This window comes from Camelus dromedarius, chromosome 10 (genome assembly GCF_036321535.1).
Source record: "Camelus dromedarius isolate mCamDro1 chromosome 10, mCamDro1.pat, whole genome shotgun sequence".
In the NCBI taxonomy this organism is placed as follows: domain Eukaryota; kingdom Metazoa; phylum Chordata; class Mammalia; order Artiodactyla; family Camelidae; genus Camelus; species Camelus dromedarius.
In genome coordinates this window covers 1184854-1206559 of record NC_087445.1, presented here as the reverse complement: position 1 = coordinate 1206559, position 21706 = coordinate 1184854, and the positions used below count along the sequence as shown (strand labels likewise).

Sequence of the window (21706 nt, the reverse complement as noted above, 5' to 3'; positions counted from 1 at the left end):
TGTCTTTTTTTTTTTTTTTTTGAAGTTTTCCGCCACTAATCACTTAATTTCAAACATTGTCAGGATGATGGGAATATTCTACTCAGGCAAATTTGTGAAGCTCAAGAATTAGGAAATAAATGTCTTTATCAGAGAAAATCAATGTGCAGCAATGAAAAACTGTTCCAAAAGCAAAGATGCTCCTGATTGGCTTTATTTTTTAACACGTGTGTATCTGTTTTTGAACAACTGAACACTTGGAGACCTTCTGTGTACACTGCCACTCAGTAGCTGTGGAAACTTTGGCCAATCACCTAACAGATATGTACTAAGTACCTGCTATGTACCAGACTGGCTGGGACATGGGTGAGGCAGGTGCCAATCCCCGCGTGCCCATGCTATTAGCAAGGGTCTCAAATTCTGAGGACTGGGCCCCTCACCTGCCTCACCCCAGCCCAGCCCTGGGACTAGGCACTGAAAAAAGGAGGCCAGCCACTCACTCTGCAGCACAATCCAGATGAGGAAACTTACAAAGACGCCTCACACCCCTGTTATGTGCTCACGACTGTGTGAGACCAACCTATGTTGTATAGACTCATTACATTAGATTAATTAAAGATTCGTGTTATATAAAATAATGAATTCCAAGGGACATCCCATTCTGGGGTTGACACATGGCAGCCTCTGCATTACAAGCTGCCTGACAGGGGTGGCTGAGGCACACGCAGCACCTTCCCTCCCTCTGGCTCTGGGCTCCTTCTGAAGTCGCTGCTGCCCAGGAGGGAAGGCTCAGTCTCTAACTCAGTGCACAGGAATAAGCAGGTGCAAAGTAGCCAGCTCTTAGCATTTTCTGCAAAAACCACCGGTTATACAGGGATTTTCCAGATGGCACAGGCAGCTGGATTACAGGAACACCCTGAGCGCATGTCTGAGTGCCCACAGACACGAGCACTGTGGGGTAAAACTCTCTGTGCAAAGGTACCATTTTAGAAAGACATGTTCCTGCTGCCTTGTTAAAACAATAAGAGAATTCCAGAAATCAGCTAACCCAGTTGCTGTCCATGAATAAATCTGTGTGTCACCATCAACAAATATTTAACTTGTCTTTTCTACCGACAGGAAAACTCCCAATTTCAAGTAAAGGTCTGAGAAAAAACTGAGTATCAGATTGTCTTTCTGACCTGAAACTAAACTGAATTTTCATGTTGGCAAAAGCAATTCTAAGGCATCAGTTTTCCGTATTCCTGGAGGCTAAATTTATAACGTACTTTCTTTACTAAAAGTACTTCTTCAAAACACAATTTCAGGACACAAAACACTATTATGCTTAAGCTGTCAGTAAAAACCCAATGTTTTCCACCAGACATTAGCCATGTTCTACTATCTTCACATTTAAATATGTGACAACCAGCTACCTTGGAAATCTGTTATTAATGCTGATTTTGGGATCCATCCCAGACCAGGAACAATGAACACGTTTCACTGGGTCAGCCTATTCTAACTCACTGGTAGTGGCCGGCTCTAGTGCCATCTGCTGAAGTATATGCCTCTAAGCTCAGTGCCAGAACACCACCAGCACCGAGCAGTGCAGCACTTGGGCGATAAGGTTACAGGTAAGGAAAAAGATGGAGACAAAAAACCTCCAAGACTGCAGCCAACCGGACCTTTGGTCTACATCTCTGTGTGCGTGGGTATGTGAGCGTGTGTGTGTGTCTATCTGGGCAGGAGCCACTGTTTTACTCACTGAGCTTTCCTGAGGTTATAGAAAAAAAAAACAAATAAATAGAAACAAAACTCTAGTTCCTTCGTATTAGGGCAGAAACAGAAAAATGGGTGCAATGACAGCTGGTCTACCCTTCCAATAGGAGAATGGCTGGTTAACTTTCGAGCAGCACGGTGTGCACCCTCCATGACTCTCAGAAGTAAAAGGCTATCAGTTCTTCCCTTAAACCTTTCATACCTGAGACTGGGGGCATCTTACTATCTACAAAAATATATACGCTCAGTAGGCCACAGGGTACACAGCAAGAGCACGGTGTGACATGGTGTTCAAGGACCCATGACATAAATAAAAATCTGAAAGAGTGCCATCAAGCACTGGCCTGTCACACAACACTGCCTTCTTCCTCAGCTGACTCTTGAGCTTGGCTGCTCAAAGTTTTGTGAGGAAAAGGCAGTTTGCTAACGCTACTTCTGGAAAGCTTTGAAGGATAAAGAAAGTCAGATTAATACACAAACATCTTCCATGAAATCAAGAGAAAAAAATGTTTATGGTAACCAACTGTTACACAAATTAAAACAGCACACTTGTGTTGGTCATGTTGAAGTATTCTGTTTTATAACGTAATCCACAATGAGCAAATGTAATGTATTTATTTTCAGTTAGCAGTCCCAACTATTAGCACTAACAAAATTCCTAAAGCAAATTGGACCAAGAGGAGAAAAAAAAAATCAATGTTCCTTTTGACTTTTCCTGATAGTTTAAAAAGTAGAGGAAATATGGGAAAATACAGATAAGCATAGTACATACTACACATAGTACATAAACGTGTTTCCTATTCCATAAATACAATTCAGTGTGTCTATAATTTATGTCTCATCTATTTTCTATAACTCTGTTTCTTTTACCTAATCTTGAGGTACCGGGAAGGCTTAGAGAAAACAGAAGCCAGTTTTATTAAGTGGATAGTAATTTTAAAATGTGCAAATCGCTTCCTGGATTTTTTTAACTCTTCAGGTATAGCTGAAGTGACTCATTACCCTTGTAGTCTTTTTAGAACCTGACCCCTTTCTTGCGGCCCCTCCCATTCATCCTGAGGGAGCACCTGGGGGGGACCCCAGTGCCTGGGTGATGGGGGAGCGCCTCCCCACCCCAGGGCAGCAAAGGCCAGAGCTGCTTTCAGGGCTGGAGAGTGTCTGGAGTTCACACAAGGAGGCCTCAGGGCCAGGGCTGGCTCAGACCCAGGCACCTGTCTCCAGGCCCGGCCTGTATTCTAGCAGCTGCAGAGAAAGCTCCCCGGTCCTACGTCTCCCCACAGCAACTGCCACTGTCACCATCTAGCACATCTGGGAGAATCTGCCTGTGCCGGGTCAACACCTTCTGCTTGCCCCACTGGCAGAACTTTGAATTCCACAGTAGTTCCCGCAATAAAACAAGTATTCTGATGAATTTACCAAAGTAAAATGATAGAACCTAGAGATGGACAAAAAGGAATAGAAAACAAACTGCCAGCATGTGATTCATCAGGACCTTCAGAGGCTGCTGTTTTTTTAAGGATCTGATTGTAGATATCCTACTGTAACCATATAATGACTTTAAAAAGAAACTCTGGTAAGTCCCACAAAAATCCATTGTTGCTCATGAACACTTTATCATGGGCCTTAATTAAGAGACGAGATTTCCAAATGGACACGTCTTACGTCTAGTAAAGGTCAAGTATTTTTGAACAACCCTTTAGACTTCAGTGCACCCTTTGACTCATTCGCTCGGACAATAAAGCCATCTTCAGGGAACTCCTGATTGTCCCAGTAACCACACCAGAATCATGCATCTGTACGCGGAGCGTTCTGAAGCCACGTTAGATCAGAGCCCTCACATTCAGAAGCGGCTGCATCACCCACCTGAGTAGGTGGGTTTACCCGGAGCCCACCCAGCTCGGTCCTGGTTACCGGACCACCAAAGTGGACGGCAAAGCCAGTGGGCGTCCGAAGGACAAACCTGTCCCAAGGACCGCGTGGTGCACTGTCACGTGGTTTACGAATCTCCGGCAAGGTGCCACTCGTTTCATTTCATCTATGTATGATCTAAAAGGAAGCATCAGTAAAACAAGATTTCAACATACTCTCAAGTCTTGGCAACCAAGAACTCCCAAGAGGCCGTTCAAGGTCAGCCTCTTTTCACATGACCCGACATTGTCATTGTCCCATCTCATCCAGGCCTTCAAGAAGCGTAGAGTATTTTCTTCACAAGAAGAGTAAAACGCATAGTCACTTAGTAGAAGCTGCAGGCATGGAAACCTAAATCAGTACCATCATTAGTCAGTGTTCCCCACTGGCCAAAAGTAACAGCAGTAACAGACAACTGTCTCCCATCCTTAAAAGTCAGAGGAGAGAGGAGTCAGTGAAGGCAGAAGGAAAGGAGAAAGACACGCCTGCTGAATTCTCTCTGAAGCTACGGCCTTCTCCCATCCACCTCACACGGGTACACCTTCCTCCTCCTTTCCTTAGTACTCCCTGGGGCCTTCCCCATCCAAATGAGGTCAAGCCACCTCCGTCCGGTCACCCCAGACCCTACCATCCTTCTTCTCTTTTCTTCCCTTGATCACGCCACTCCCCACGCCCTCCAGCCCCAGCTACAACTGGCCTGCCACAGGCAAGCTGACCCTGTCATTCCCCTTGGAGAGCAGCACCAGGCCCTACTGTGTGGTCTGCACACTCAGCCCTTCCTCACAGTTGGCCTCTCTCTGGCTTATGCTCAGAGGATGCTGGTCCATTTAGTCAATACCGTCCACTGGCTTCTGCTTTCCAATACTATTGTCTGCTAACAGGCCAGCCTCTCCCAGGCCAGCAGGACAAACTACAATTAGGCAATGAGGGAGTGAGCGTGCTGTGTGCTGACAACTGTGTGTTTGTCCGACAATGTTTTAAAACTGCAGACGTGCAGCAGGGCGGAAGAGACCAACACTCCTACTTCCCGAGAGCACCTGGCACCTGAAGCTCCCTGAACTGCAGGGGACACGGACAAGCACACCAGACCTGAGGGGTGCACACCACCCCCTGCGGAGAGCAGGAACGGAGCACACCAGCCATACTCACAAGTACGGCAATGGGCAGCCTGTCCTGGGAGCTACCTGAGGGCCCCCAGGATGGGCTCAGCGGAAAGTCTGAGGCGCCTGCTGCACAGCGCTACCCGCGCTTCTGCGACACACAAGCAGATGAAAGAGCAGCCTTTCGCCAGCAAAGCCACGGCGGCGTCACAGAGCTGAGGACACGGCAGGAAGCGGGGCTGCGCGCGGCCCCGCAGCACGCAGCGTCCTAGGCCCGACAGAGACCCAGCGGGGCCACGGGGACGAGGCTGGCCAGGGCCGGCGGCGGACTGAAGTCAGGGTCACAGCACAGAAGGCTGAGCAGCCCTGTGCAAAGTGCAAGAGGTCCCTCCTTCCTAGCGAATAAGCCACACGCTGTGAGAAAAGAGGACGTGTGCATCCGGAACACACCAGGCCTTTGAAAAGCGTGTCCACTGACAACAGTCGTGTTGCACACGGCGTCCCGAGCCCTGATCAGGGCAGCCGACGCATCACCTTTACCAGCTGTGGTCACACTGACAGTTCGGCAGCCACTCTCAGTATGGCCACCTTCAAGCGAGGGTAGTACCAGACGCTTCATTTTAAAGGCTTACAGAATCACAATTTCGTCACGGTAATCGGAAACAGAAAACTTAAAATCTACTGAACCAAGCTTTTGGCATTGCCAGGATCTCTCTAGGTCTGAGTTCCAAGGGTAAGACCCACTCCCACACTTGTCCCTGAGCTGGTCAGCTTCACCCGGGTCAGCAGGCCTGCACTGACCTGCCACACAAGCAGGTGATGTGTCACTAAATATCCTTTGTTTAGAGGATGATCTAGTAGTCTACAATTTCCACAGTTCAAAATATTATTTTAGACTGCATGTTTTGGGAAACTTTTCTCTATTTCCTACTGAAGGCACAGTGACTGTTACATTCCCTACATTAGTAGATAAAATCACCGATAACAGAAAGGCATGATTTTCCCAAAATATTACACTGCCCACGAGGAGAGCGAAATGCTCCGACTTCAACTTTTGCCAACGTTCAAACAACAGTTTCTGTCTTCCCACTTCCCCTTCCACCCCCAGAGTCGATCAGCTGGAGGCCTCCGAGGGGGATCATCATTACAAGTCCCCTCTCAGCTTCAGGGATGTGCGCAGCGACACGCCAACAGCGCAGAGCGGCCCAGTGGACTGGCGGTGGGACCCTCCCAGGAACACTGGCTTCTGGAAAGAGCGAACCACATCTCGTGCACGCCAGAGCAGACCCTGCTACCGCTCTGCCTGCGACATGCTAACCACAGCAGGACAGCAATCGTCGGGGCTGTCTCCAGATCAACGTGCGGTTTAAAGCACAAACCTGCTGTTTTATCATTTTGCTGAATAACCATCATTGCTGGTATGTCACTGAGGAAAAAAAGCCCGTGGCGTGTCCTCCTTTCCTAAGAGCCCCAATGAAGCCCACCTCCTTAACGTGGGGGCACTCAGGGCGGACTCAGTCACGATCTTTCTAAGGCTTTAGAAAATGCACAAGCGATTACGAGGTACCGAGGAAAACAAACAATGGATTTTACAGTACATACATTCTGGTGGAAGTCTGTTCTTTCTAAAAGCAAGTCTCTCAGTTTTCTTTCTGCTTTCTGCCAAGCTAAACAGGACTCCGTAAACATACTGACGAACTGGCCTATAGAGCAGGGCGGCGGGAGGCAGGTCTTTGCTGGCTTCATCTTCAATAGAAACAGCAATTTTGATTTCACCCTTTGCATGGAAGAAAGCAGAATAATATTGCACATTTTTCATGTTGAATTTACAATAAACTCACAGAAATATACTGTATTATCTCCAGTTAATGAAATTGCAATTCTATTCCAAATCAATTGCTTAACAAGTTGCCTACATCGAGATGTTTAGGGAGAGTTCATTTAGCAGGTTGTAGTCAAAACATATGCTCAAAGAGTCAAAATAAAATCTACATTGTTTTAGTTTTAATCTGGAACCAAGAACAAAAGAAAACCATGTAGATGATCCCAAAGTCTTTGAAGCAATCTAGACAGATAACATCAGACGACAAAAAGAATAGAAAATGCTGAGAACGGGCAGATTTTATGTACAAGTCAGGATGGTCATACGTAATGAAACTCATCATTTTCAATGACCTATAATATGAAATTCACGAAATGAGCATCCTGAAAATAACACAGTCAAATTTATCTTTTTCCCTTCCATAAAAAATTACCATGCGCAAAAATGCTCTACCTAAGAGAACTCTCTTAAGTGTCACTCATTTTTAAAGTGTTCGTCATGTTTAAGGGCTCTGCCCTAGTGCAGCAAGTACCTGACAGACGCGTCTCACTGAATAAGAGGGCATGACAGCCCTCAGGGGCAGAAAATGAAGGAAGCCCTGCTCTGTTCACTCCCGCACCCCCTCTGCCAACATGGCAGGGGCTGTGCCATGGTGCAGGACCATGCTTCCAGGAGACAGATGACCGCAGCGACCACCTGCACTCGACACCGTTGAAAATGCAGTGGTCCTGTCTCAGATATTTCATGGCGTCAAGGTACGTCAAGAGATTTTACAAGGAATTTTATTTACGTATGTTCATAACATATAAATAAATTTATGACCTCCAATGTCTATTAAATTTATTGATATATATACTCTGAGTAATTTCGTTACATTTGCTTTTTCTTTCACGTAAATTTAATTTCAAAATTGGTCTTCTCCCTTAGCAGAACCTTCATACTCATTAATCTAGCAGCTGCATGTGGTTAACCAGCTCATCCCACAAATATTATCTCTCTCAATACTATGAGGATTTGACCTCTGCATTCTTACTATGAAGCTTCACTTTATTGCAAATGTCTCTGCCTGGACAATTTAATACTAGAGCTACTCAGCTCCCAGGAAACAGCAAACATTTCAATCTAAACTTTTCCCCTAGGATATCGAAAAATTTTAGGTGGCACTTTAAAATCTGAAGACAGTCAAGTTTACTTTTCTCAACCACAGTCATTTAATCATCATTTGCCCTTGAAATCGGTGAGTACAGAAGAGGTGGACAGGCAGTTTGCATCACTCAGACTGATCCCCAGGTCAGACCCACCAGCGTGGCAGGGCACAGCCAGCAGGGAGTCCAGGGACCTTATATTCCAAACAATCCCACAGAGCAAGGGCACAATCTTCCCAAACCTTGGTCCCTTTAAACTCAGCAAAATCCTTTTCCCGCAGTAGTAACTTTCACTTACCCTTATAATTTACGTTGGACCTGAAAAATAAAATGTTTACTTTATAACCATAATCTGAAAAGTGATACCATACATGCATACCCATATCAAATTACGGGTGAGACTTGGACGTAATTACAATTAAAAAATAAATTGAAGGACTTGAATAAATTCTACTCGTCTTCATGTCCTTTATTTTATAAAATACAATACTCTTCGTGTCCTTTAATTTATAAAATGTAGAAGTAAGCAGTTCAAATTAGTCAGTTAACAGTTCAAGTGCAGCTCAGGAGTGCTGTGGGATGCGAGTGACTTGTACTTAATGACTCCATTTTACAAACCACAGACGGACTGCAGAAAGTAGGGAGAAAAAAGCCTGATCACACGTGGTGGGATGGACACTAACGAAAACATGCTAAAAATACATAGAGTAATGAATTAATTCTGCATGAGAAATCTGGTCACCAAGGTAGCTTATTAAATTTGGGGTCTATGATTATAAACATGAAGACTGCAAACCACTGAGGAAATTTAAATACACATAGATCTACTCAAGACACCAAGATTTAGAAACAGTTAATGGCACACTGTGTGTCAATTTAAGCATACACTTGGTAAAATACTAGTAAAGTGAAATTTTATGTTGTGCTACAAAATCCTGTATTCCATTTTTGCTGTGTTATTCAGACTGTACTCGGTGTGACAGAGGAACAAGCGAAAGTACACGAAGCGCTATCAGCCACTCAGAAGTGGGGTATTTCTGGGACAGACGATAAGAAATCAGATAGCGTAGGTGACATCAGTTAAACCTGACACTACGGCATAAACATGGTGCAGGAAAAATTGAAATGAGAGGTAAAAAGAATAAAATTACAAGTCAGAAAATAACACGATGCGTCAGTAATTAGATGTTTCAAAATATTTTGCATTAAATTGAAGAGGAAAATAGGACTTTTCCCAAGTTCTTTTATTGTGTTCATGGACAGAAATATCCATCTTTTTTTCCTCACAGTTTAGAAAGGAGAAAATGCACTTCGTTTCAAATAGCTTGTCAGGTAAAAAACAGTTCCAAAAGGAACATGAGGACACACTCCGCAGGAATGAGCACTGGGAGACGACGGCCACACCCCCAGCCCCTGCGCGTACCTTTGTCAGGACGTGGAAGATGTAGGGGTACATGAGCCCCTTCTTGTGCCGGTGCTCGGCCACTCTCAGCACCTCAGGCGCGACGGGGGGCAGGGGCGGGGTGGTGATGTCCATGTGGTTCCTGGTGGGCATGGACAGGAGGCATGGAATTGGCTGAACAGTGCCAATCTGGCTCCCCTTTCCTTCAGCAAGCTGGCTGCCAGAAGAGGCAGTGGACGAGCCTTCTGCCTACAGAGCAACGGGGGAGAGGGGAAGACGGGTTCATGGCACGTTTCCACTCCTCTAACCCGTCTATCCACGTGCAGCACAGCGCCCTGTCCAGAGAGCCGTGACTGCGACTTCACCACCGAGCACACGGCAGCTCCGACCCACTCCTCAGACGGGGGGACGCCCACTGTGCCTGTGTTGGGGGTGGGAGCCCGGAGGACCGCTGCAGCTTCTGCTGGGTGACCCCCACCCACGATTCCTCCCTTGGGCCCCCCAGGGGGTGAACGGCTTTCTGTAGTTGCGAATCCCTGGACAGCCTTCCCCATCCCATCTGGCTCCCCATGTGGCCAATTCCTGTGTTTCGCTTTCTGGGGAGACTGTTCCTAAACTAAATAAGCATCATCCTCTCTACAGATGAAGTAACCAGTGCTCCAAGAGGATATGTCACTTGTCCTCAGTAACGAGACCAGAAGCTTGTGGAACTGGGACTCAAACGTAGGTGCGGGTCAGGCCCGCTCTTCACCACCACCACCAGCTGGTATTTGAAGAAACAAAAATCCAACCTCAGGCATTCTCTTGGGTATTTTTGCTCACCAAAAATTAAAACTAAAGAGTAAGTTAATCCCATTAAAAATGATGAGTCAGATCAATGTATACTGACATAGAAATACATGCATGGTGAATCACCAATCACCAAAATACAGGCTCTATGTACATGAACAGGAAACAGTGTGGACACCAAATGACGACCTCAGTGCTGGATGGCTGCAGAGCAGCAGGACCAAGGGAAGGGAAGGCAGAGGGAGACCCTTAGTTTGTTCTTTATAAATTTTATTAATTTTAGCCAAGTCTGAATTGTTTACCAAAGCCGCCATTATTTTCACAATAAATTTTTTTCTCACAAAAATACTGGAAATAACAATTGCCTATTACGTGATTCTCTGGCACCTTAAAAAATAGACATTTTTCTATTTTGGAACAAAATGTATTTTTACAATAGTATGTAATGAGTGCTTAATTTTATCCTTTAAGACACAAAATGCCAAAATCAGTCTTAAGAATAACTCGTGGATAATTCATGAGTGTTTTCTATACTTTCCATTCCACAGAATGTAGACATAACTGAAAATAATTTGGAAGGTGTTTTGCAAACAGTAGGTATCCAGAAAGAGCCTCTGTTATTTATTTGCAGGATAGTCATTCAACAGTCGAATATTTCAGAGATTTACACAGATCTCTGATATTCTATTTATTCTATGGATTCCATTCTGTGGATGGAAGACAAGCCCTCTTCCCGGCAGAGACCAGCTCATCCTCAGTGAGCACATGTGGGGACAGATGTCCTCTCGTAAGTTAAAAAGGTATTTCCAGAGATCGATATTGATAGGTAGAAATAGGGGAAAAAAGGGGAAGTAAAATTAGTTTACTTTTGTTTTTATTGTATACATCTCAGGTGCTTTCTCAATCATCACAAAACCCTACAAAAAATGAGGGCTCTGGAAGGCTCTAAGTTCTTGACAAGACTATGCAGTCAGCAGGTAGTGGAGGGTCACCACAGGCCACCACCCTGCCCTGTACAAGAAAGCTGGCTGATGGCAGCACAGCCCTGGGGCTCCTCCTCCCCTCTCACCCCTGCCAGTGCCTGTGAGCCCCCTCCCCTCTCACCCCTGCCAGTGCCTGTGAGCCCCCTCCCCTCTCACCCCTGCCAGTGTCTGTGAGCCCCTTCCCCTCTCACCCTGGCCACTGTCTGTGAGCCCCTCCCCTCTCACCCCTGCCAGCGCCTGTGAGCCCCCTCCCCTCTCACCCCTACCAGCGCCTGTGAGCCCCCTCCCCTCTCACCCCTGCCAGCGCCTGTGAGCCCCCTCCCCTCTCACCCCTGCCAGTGTCTGTGAGCCCCTTCCCCTCTCACCCTGGCCACTGTCTGTGAGCCCCTCCCCTCTCACCCCTGCCAGCGCCTGTGAGCCCCCTCCCCTCTCACCCCTGCCAGCGCCTGTGAGCCCCCTCCCCTCTCACCCCTGCCACTGTCTGTGAGCCCCTCCCCCTCACCCCTGCCAGTGTCTGTGAGCCCCCTCCCCTCTCACCCCTGCCAGCACCTGTGAGCCCCCTCCCCTCTCACCCCTACCAGCGCCTGTGAGCCCCCTCCCCTCTCACCCCTGCCAGTGTCTGTGAGCCCCCTCCCCTCACACCTGCCAGCGCCTGTGAGCCCCCTCCCCTCTCACCCCTGCCAGCGCCTGTGAGCCCCCTCCCCTCTCACCCCTGCCAGCGCCTGTGAGCCCCCCTCCCCTCACACCTGCCAGCGCCTGTGAGCCCCCTCCCCTCTCACCCCTGCCAATATATTAGTCATAATATGCTTAAAAAAAGACAGAGCATTTAACTTTAAACCAATCTCTAGTGTCACATGCTGAGAGAATGAGAATTTGAAAGAATAAAAGGCATAGACTTACTACCTTTGTTTGGTCTCCTGGGTCTCCCCGTGCTTGAGGCTCTGAATGGCTTCCTGTCTTCTCCCAGCCAATTTTGTTCCCACTGATATGGCTGAACATAAGATGAACAAAATTACTGACAGATGTCGACCACTTCCCACACACGCTCAGGACGACAAGTGCCGGGACCAAGCCTACAGGCTCAACGATGCCTGATGCTTTACTGATCTCCCCGCCCCCAGCAGCACGTCTCCAAAGGGAACCCTATCATGGGGACACTTTCTGCCTACTGCAAACCACTCACTGTGGAGGAGAAATAAAGCACCTAACCTATGGCTCACCGCGCGGCTTGAAGGTGGCCCAGGACGTGCCAGCGTTGTGGGGCTCAGTCAGCTTGGAGAAATAAGGAATCACGTTTAACTGAGAACTGCCCGCCACTTGAAGATTAAATGCTATCTGGATCACATATCACTCATAATTTATAAACAAATGCAAGGTATTATATGGCAAGTAACAACTGATGGGGGCATTCCAGCCTACGCGTGGAAGGGGGCAAGGGAGCTCAGGCTAGGGTAACTCACACAGACCAGGCTGAGATGGGAAGGCGCCTCCCAGACCCAAGAAGAGGGAACGGATTTGGTGAGCTCAGAAGACAGGGAGTTGACTGACTCTTATTGGGGGGATGATTTTACTCGGCAAAGTGAAAGTGGGGAAAAGAAATGGGGAAGATGATAGAGCATCTTAAATGCCAGAATGAGGTATTCAATCAGCATTCTTAAAAAAAACGATGGGTTGTGTGACAATGAATATACGTATGTTCATGTGTGACTGAAAAACTGTGCTCTACACTGGAAATTGACACAACATTGTAAACTGACTATAACTCAAAAAAAAAAAAAGTAAAACAAAAAAACACAAAACACTGCGGGTTGTGATCCACAAGTAGCCTGAGAAAACAATGTAATGGATTTAACAAGCTTTCAAAAAAATAAAACGGAACAGACCAAATGTAGTAAACGTGATATGAATGGTTTAACTTCACAAATTCTTTGTTCCTTTGTGTGTTATGGGCCATAATGTAAAAGGAAGTTTACTGCAGTCCCAGGCAAATTTTGTGAAAAGCATTATCCTGGAGGGAGCGAAATCTAGAGGGAATTGAGCAGGGAGGGGATGCTGCCCCACTGTGGGGACCGCTGAGGCCACGTCACGCAGCCACCCTTCGCTTGTCCTCCCCCTGCAGGGTTCCATGCCAAAAATCATCTTCTAAAACCAGTGCTGGCCAAAAGGCAAGCCAATGTAGAAAGCATTTATTTGTTTTGCCTTTCTAACTGACCCGCGTGACAGAGTTTTAAGACCTGCAAATTCTGTCTTCCAATCGACTTCATTTTAGTTCTACTGAAAAAAAGAGCAGTTGCAAAAAGAAGAGGAGAGATGAGAAGGCTGTCCCATCTTAAACCAAGATTCGTGTCCTGCGATGTGGTATCCAGAGCCTCATTCTAGCTCCATGATCCCAGTCATGGGATGGTAAACCCCAGTACCTCCACATGAAACAAGCAGCCCAGATGCCCAGTTATCCAGTATCCAGGCTCCCAGTCTTCGGCAGGGGAACTCAGAGAAACCACTGCTCTGTCCAAGTTTGCTACTCATGTGTGCAACCTCAGGCTACAACTTTGCAAAAGCAGAGGAAACCCCAGTGATGAGGAGGAGGCATCAAAATAAAGGCAAGTATTCCAAAAGCATAGTGATCCATCTGTTTAATCAGAGAGAGAGGAGCAGAGTGGCTATGACATGAGTGAGTAGATAAGAAGTTAGAGAAACTGATTAGTTGATCAATTTTCAATTGAGTGTCTGCCTGTCAGGACATGTTATGTGATAACTGCGCCAGGACCTGTCAAATAGGGGGACAGAGGGTGGACGATCTTGTCATACACACATCCAAGGTGGGTATTCAAGTAATGGGGAGGAAAGGTTAGCGGCCCTGAAGTCATCTAGCATGGTCTAAACAGAGCTGCTTAACTACTTGTTCATAAAAAAGTTGGTGACAATTATGTGGTGAAATTTTAGAACAAATTACTTGGATACTTACAGGATATATGAAGAAATATGTTTATTACCTACAATTTTAAACATTTAAGTAAAACATACCTACAAAATGCACTAGTCACAAGTGAACAGCTGAATGAATGTACACAAACTGAACAGAGCATGTAAGCAACCAAATCAAGACACAGAGCTGACACCCCAGAATTCCCTTCTTGATCTGCTCCAGAGACAAGGGTTAACAGTTACTCTGACTCCTAAGAGCAAAGATTGCGTCTACCTGGTTTTGAACACCATATAAATAGAATCACGCAACCGCACACTTTTTTGGGTCCAGCAGTTTTGGCTCAACAACATTACCGCACACAGTGCTGGTGCGGTCTTGATGCTGCACACATTCCACTGTGGGGGCGTGCCACAGCTGGGTCTACAACCCAGCCCTGCAGGAGATCCCTGCCCTGATGCACTCAGTATCTTCTGTGGTTCTCGTGTCAGCCTTCCGGGAGGGAATGCTGCGAATGTCAGCATAGTCTTATGTGCACTTCTCCGACAGTGATGAAGATGAGCGTCTTTCCATGTGTGACATCTTCTTTTGTGACATGCCTGCTCAAATATTCTACAGTAAGTAGTGTGCAGAATATTATTCTTATGGACTTAAAAGAAGTTATTATGTGTTCTCAATATAAGTTCTTTGCAGGTTAATGGATTGCAAATATTTCCTATGCCCTGCTGGACTGCCACCCCTCCCTCCTCGTGATAGACTGAAGCTTTTATACGTGATGCTTCAACTTGAAGACTTGGCTACAACTGGGTGCAGCCTTCCCTGACCAGAATGAAATGAAAATAGAAATGCTATTTTCATTTCTGTGTTTCCTTCATGGCATGCCTCATATTCAGCACTATTTCTAATTATTGTCTGTTTCCATCACGCAGTTATAAACTCCATGAAGATCTTATGGTCACTACAAACAGGTGCCCAATTGTTGAATGAATAAACCACGTAACTGTAGCCTAAAGGCATATGGCAAAGAAAGTATAAAATCTGGTTTCTCTTTTATACAGCACAACAAAGGAACGCTCCTTAAACACACAGCCCCTCAAACACACAGCCCTAGTGACTGGCCCCAGGTCTGTAACGCGGACCCCGCCAGCAAGCACACGGGTACAGTGTCCGGCAGGGAGGCCATGCCATGCTACTGAAGTAGGAAGCTTGTCCCACCTGAGATCACACAGAATTTTTATTTATAAATCTGAGATTTGTTTTATACAGATTATCAAACTAAAAATGTCATAATCTAGAAGCTCATAAACCCCTCTGATACTGAACTAAAAAATCTAAAATTCTGCCTGAAGAGCATCTTGACAATGGCCAATTTTTTAAAAGTCCAGAATATTTCAATAGCATAACTACATTACTTTACAACTTAAGAAAAAAGAGTATCTGAATACAACAAACTCCTTCTTGCCTTGAAGAACAAGATGGATGAGGGGTTTCAGACCCTTTCTGTACTGAGTCAGGTTCCATTCTGCACAACTGCTCCCACCTCATAATCGCACTTGGAACTGTTAACGTCAATGTGACGTTTCACCAGCTGTGCCCTGGGAAGCCCTCCTGAGACCCACACACAGGCCACAGGGAAGTGGACCGGCCCGGGCAGGGCGCCTGCATGTGTTCTTGAGCTGAATTTTCCTGCACACCCTAAGGCATAACACCCTGCTAGGAAAATTGAGGTTCAGAGAAGAGGAATCCACTCGTAGTCATAGTGACAGTGACTGGATTCAAACCCAGACCCCCAACTCCAGACATCCCCGCAAGCTCTTACAAAAAGGCCATCCCAAGGGGTTTTACACAGATGCACTCATGACGCAGCAGACGATCGACAGTAGAGAACGACCCTCACACTCAGATCGGCGGCAAAGAGAGAGGCCAGCATCACATCACCAGGCCCTGTGGACCCTCAGGAGGCGCCGCAAGGGCTCGCTTCACCCCAGGGCAGTGGGGCTTCTCCTGCACTAAAGCTGGTTCCAAGTAGCAAAATGTCCTAACCACTGAAATTCTCCCCCGCACATTTCTGGAGTCAGCAGGTTGGTGACGCTAGGCTGGAAACTGACTGGTGTCCATTTACACCAAGTGCAGAAGTGTCTGACCTGGCACAGTGACTTCCCGTTCATGCCCCCTGCCATGGGTGCGATTTGCTTTTGTGCAACAGAAGAGGAAGACAGCATAGACCACAGGCTGACTTACTTGTCAATGGGGAAAAAAAGAAAAGGCAAATAAAAAACCAAAAGGGAAGCAGCAAAACAATGAATGAAAGGGAAAAGATCAAATCCTCAGCAGCAATATCTGGGGTGTGTGTTTCAGGTCACAGTTACGGTCAAACCGAGTGAAGCTTTTAACAAGCGTGCATATGTGTTCATTTCTATCAGCTCCCCAACTCGGGAATGGAAGAGAGACTTGATCCACAGCCTGTTCTCATTCAACAGACCTCCCGGAGTTCCAGAGAGGGGGCCTGGTGGTCAGGTGCACCTACAACAGAGCGTGAAGATTTGAGCTCCCTGTGACAACGGAGGCACATACAGACACCCTTGCAGGTACAGCCTCCTTATGCCCCAAACAACGAGCTACTGTCACACATTCAACTTCTTCATAAAAAATCAGTAACAGAAATGTTCTGGTCTCATTCCTGCGCAGCGGTCAGATGGGGCCCTTGTTCTGAATGCAGCTCTTACGTGCTTGTCAGGACTTCTCACGCTTTCCCCATCCCCAAGTGAAGGTTCAGAGACCTAACTGAGTTAGCTGAGCTCGACATAAAATGCCCACATGGATCAGCGGGTGGCGGGAACATACACAGACCCTCTCCCTGTGAGGGCAAGGTGATTACTAATTTTTGCCAACAATAAAAATAATTTAGAATAGTTTCCCTGAGAAGATACTAGAAATGTCATCTTACATTAAAAAGTCAAAATATAAAGTAGCCGTTTGTCTGGCACAACAGCCGAACAGTCTGAAAGGAAAAACCTGCAGCTGTATTTAGCCTGTCTGACACGGGGTGCCCTAGGGTGGAGTGAAATGTAGTTTGTCTCTGCAAACCACATGGTTTCTTTGGAAAGGGAGACGGTCAGGACTTGAAGTAGAAGAAAAACACCAGTAACTAAGTGTAAAGGAAAGAAGATCAGAAGAAGCGTGTTCCCAGGATGCCAGATCAAGGGCGCCAAATGAAATCCTTTGGATATTTACATGAAGGATGAAATCAATGTCCTGATTTCTAGTTGCACCCATAGTTGTCTTTTAAATAACAGCATTAGCTATAACTTACCGTGGCTACTCATCAGCTGATTCAGATCACAGACAGCCCAAAGGTCTCCCGTCTACACCGGGTGTACTGGGCCCACCCAGGGAGCTCCGGGTCACACAGCAGCACCTGGCAGGACCAGCTCGGGAGGCTGGGGGACAGCGCTGGGTCTCAGCACTGCTCAGCAGTCCCTCGGGCAGTGACAACAACGTTCCATAGCCCAGACCTGGTCCAGCAGGGGCCACGTGCGGCCCTGCTGATAAGCTTACGCAAAAATGCCCCCGTGACACGGTATCTCGAAATTGAGGTATATGTAAATGTGCAGGGAAAGAGAGCAAATCTATACAACGAAGCCACAAAGTGGGAAAAAAGAAGTCAGTCTCCTCTCCTAACAGGACTTTTAAATATCCATTTTAAAATGTCAGTCAGGATCGGTTAAAACACTGAAGCAATATTCAGTGTACAAATACACATGTGCATTTACACACACAAATAAGAATATACACTTAAGTGTAGAAAGTGTAAAAAGGAAGAAGAGGAAAAAAAGGCGAGTTGCTGTCCTTAAGGTCACGTTATTGTAAGAACCCAATGTTAGTATATGTGGCAAAAAATACGGTGCTTAAATATTCACCAATATTTTGAAAACAGCTGTATCTCTAGAGGTGGGACCATGAGCGATTTGCTATGGTGCAGTGTCTAATGTTTGAACTCTGTAACTTTGTACTGAGGTGGTAATTTTAAAAAGATATGAAACAACTGAAAACTGCAAATTAGCCACCTCAGACCAGATTCAAATTCTGAAAGCCAATGTATTTATGAAAATAACAAACACCTCCACAAAGATTCAACTGTAATTCTCAATTCAACCAGAAGAGAATTACAAAGATCTGACAAAGACTAGGAAGGAAGAGAAGAAAAACAAGAATACAGCCTGTGGGTTTTTTTTTTTTTTAATTTTAACCAAGAACATAAAAATAAATATATGCTGGTGACACCCTAAGAAATAGGAGGGAAAAAATTATTTAGTTAGAAGGTAGCACATTTCTTTCTTATTTTACTCCAAAATAACTTGTCTGAAATAGCTGCCCTGTGGCCTTTGTCCTTCGACACAGAGCCACAGCCAACAGCAGAAGGTGGCATTTCCAGCAGTGAAGGGCGATGTCACTGAGCAGACTCGGGACAGCTTCAGCAGGGGGCCACGCAGCTCATCTCAGGCCTGGTGGGACACCGGACTCACCACAGCTGTGCGCAGGGGGCCTCTCACAGCCCAAGACTCCTCGTCCAGCATAGACACATGTCAGCTTCAACAGGGCAACAACCCAGGAGGCCGTTCCAGGAGTGAGGTGGGAAAGACACCTGAACTCTCCCAGCTCAAGAGGTAAAATGCTAGGTAAGGTATTAAAACAAGGGAGGGAGATAAAGGACAGGGCCTGCCGTGTGCACACGTGTGCCGAGTGCGTGCAAACTTACAGATACACACATACACACGTAGTGAAGGTGCCACCATCTGCGCCCGCAGACGAGCCAGGAGGCACTGTCACTCCCGGCAGCTCCTCCACGGGACACCTTAGCCTGAACTGCCTTTCACATCGGAATGCTCCTTGGAGTGGCTCCACGGTATTCTCTGGAAGGAATGTCTCTATTGTTGGCATCTGGGGCACTCACACATCTTTTGCTCTTAAACGCTCCCCCACCCCCACCTCTGCACACAGACGGCGCAGACCCTCCCAGGAGGAACACCCACAGCCCTCGGACACCTGTGTCCCACTGACCACAAACGCCAAGGACCTGCCAGGAGAGTCGACACCTCACGCCCTACCAACTCCACCGGTTTTCCCCACTGAACTTTATCTTTAAAATCCTCTGGGAGTTCGAGATTTGCAGATACTGACAGGTATATATAAAACAGATAAACGAGTTTATACTGTATAGCACAGGGAAATACATTCAAGATCTTGTAGAAGCTCATGGTGAAAAAGAATATGAAAATGAATATATGTATGTTCATGCTGGACTGAAGAATTGTGCTGTACACCAGAAATTGGCACAACATTGTAAACTAACTCAATAAAAAAAATTTTAAAGTTAGAAAAAGCAACAGTATTTGCCAATTTTATAGGTTAAAAAAAGTATCTTGAGACAAACAAGATTGCACTGTGTAGCACAGGGAAATATATACAGGATCTTGTGGTGGCTCACAGCGAAAGAGAATGTGACAATGAATGTACGTATGTTTGTGTATAACCGAAAAATTGTGCTCTACACTGGAATTTGACACAACATTGTAAAATGACTGTAACTCAATAAAAAAATGTTTATATACAAAAAAAAGTATCTTGTTATGTTTTAAGTTGCAGTCCTTTATGCTTTTTTAGTGAGAGTGAACAACATTCTTTCATGTTATTGACCATCTGTGTTTCCTCTGGGAACTGCGTGTTTATATTCTTTGCCGTAAAAAACAGTTGTTTGTTCGATTTGTGGGAAGTTGGGATTTTTATATGTGGGGGTGGGCAGTTAATTCTCTTTTATTCTGTAACAGTCCCCATCGCCTGTCAGCACCATCCTTTAAAAGAATCCCACTGCTCTTCCACTGGGGAAACGAGGTTACTTATTTTGTGGGTTCTCCCACATACAGGATCACTTACTGGTACTGTGAGGAAGACAGTGGAAGGAACGCCAATGCCTGAGGCAATCGAACAGGAAAGGGCACACCAGCCTGGGGTGGTGCAGGACCCCCTTCTCTGCTGTCGTACAAGTCGGTGACAAATGCTTCTACGGTCCATCTGAAGCTGGCATGACCAGAGGCGCTTCAGTTCAACTGAGCAGTAACTTCCCGAGCTAAATAACGTGGCCACCTCGACACCTGTCCGTCCCCAAGGCAAGCAGACCGGAGCAAACTCATTTCCAAAGAAGCCGCTGGGATCTTTCTAGCCCCAGGGCCATTCTAAGCAAACACTGGAGGTTGCCCATCACACTCAGAACAGAATTCAGACTCCACCCCGCTTGACCTCCTGCTCATCGGGACCCCGCAGCCACACTGGCTTCCCCTTCTTTCACACCACACACTGGTCCAGCTCTCTCCTCGCTCAGTCACAGCTCAAACCTTGCCTCTCTGGAAGCAACCCCTCCTCCAGTCCCACTCTGGTGTGTTCTTCGCACACTCACCACCTGGGTCTATCTGTTCATTTTGTCTGTTCACTTCTTTGCAGAGCTCCCATCACCACACCCTGTCTGTGCTGCCTGCAGACAGCAAGTGCGCAAATGTTGCTTGGCTAAATGAATGGATGATTTCATTCCCTCAAGACCATCCTGAGAGCATGGTGTAGGTCCAGGGGTCCCAATTCAAGTCCAAACCAAAGGTAAACCAAATCGTGACTTAGTGCCCCTTAGTTTTGAACTAGGAGGGCAATCATCTGTCCTATGCATGGCCTCAAAAAGTGCTCACACACAACGTATTCAACCAGAATCCTCAGCCTGAAATCACAAACACTGCCCTTCTTAACATCCTGCCATGAGCAAGGGACGCCCGTTATCAGGGCTGACCCCAGGTCCTACTCTGCCTGGTTTATGACCCTGAAGCCTCTGGCACAGGCTCCCTGACCCCTCTTCCTTCCCTCCTTCCTCTCCACTGTAACATGCCTGTCTCTTATTTGTTATAATAAGTGGAAAAGCAGATTCCAGGAAATGAAGACATTGCGAGGCCACACAACCCGACCTTTTGAGCCCAGGCGGTGGCTGTGCTCTGTCTATTTCACCACAATTCACACCACAAGACGGTGAGACACCCATACCAACCCCACATACGGAGTTCGCCTTCTAGAGGCGCCTCCAGAAAACCAGAGTAAAATGCTCCCCCGTCGGGAGTACAGACAGCTCAGCGCTAGAGAGCTGAGAGGGTGGAGAGATGACTCAGACTGAGGAAGAAGCCCAGCGCAGGTGGCGCTGGTCGGGACCTTTGGGACCAGGGCAGGGCTGAATGAGCACAAGTGAAGGGAGGGGCTCTCAAGCAACCTTACTCACTCAAATTCAGCCTGTATCCTGGCAGGGCAGCTTGCCAAGCGGAGCGGGCAGCTCGCATGATCTCTGCATCCCTACCCAACAGAATAGGACTGCCGCCCAACCGCCCCAGACCACAGCCTCTCCCACGCTCGTCACCAGCACAGTCTCTGAGCCACAGAGCACATACTTCTGCTCCAGGTCTTATTTCTAGAAAGGATGCGTCTTACTAAGGTGAACCTGTACCACAGACACCTTCATCTTGCTGACATGAGTCCATTTTTAAAAGAAAGCTCAGAGTTCCTTAGAGTGAAAGGGCTCCTGAGACATCTATCAGCTGCCCTCCAACTTTCCTGTGCTAGGAACTATATGCGATTTCTTGTAATAACAGGAAAGGAAAAAATCTAAAAAAAAAAGAAAAAAAAAAATATATATGTATGTATGTATGTATATGTACAACCGAGTCCCTTTGCTGTACACCTGAAACATTGTAAATCAGCTACATTTCAATAAAAATAAATAAATAAAACATGAAAGTATTAAAAAAAAAAAAAAAGTTCCCTGTGCTGAAGAGTCACATGGGCTCCTTTATACATGCAGATTTCTGAGCCC

At 46.5% G+C, this 21706-nt stretch overlaps 1 protein-coding gene across 4 annotated transcripts in view; it reads right to left on the bottom strand.

Moving 5' to 3' along the window:
- FAM120A (family with sequence similarity 120 member A) overlaps nucleotides 1–21706 on the bottom strand; it is a 97564-nt gene that overhangs the window by 27807 nt on the left and 48051 nt on the right. For all 4 annotated transcript variants that reach the window (XM_064490087.1, XM_031447219.2, XM_064490086.1 and 1 more), the window contains exons 8-10: nucleotides 11790–11877; nucleotides 9136–9363; nucleotides 6348–6522 (exon numbers count right to left, since the gene is read on the bottom strand). In XM_064490087.1, coding sequence (XP_064346157.1) covers nucleotides 6348–6522; nucleotides 9136–9363; nucleotides 11790–11877 — 491 coding nt within the window. The remainder of the gene's footprint in view (nucleotides 1–6347; nucleotides 6523–9135; nucleotides 9364–11789; nucleotides 11878–21706) is intronic.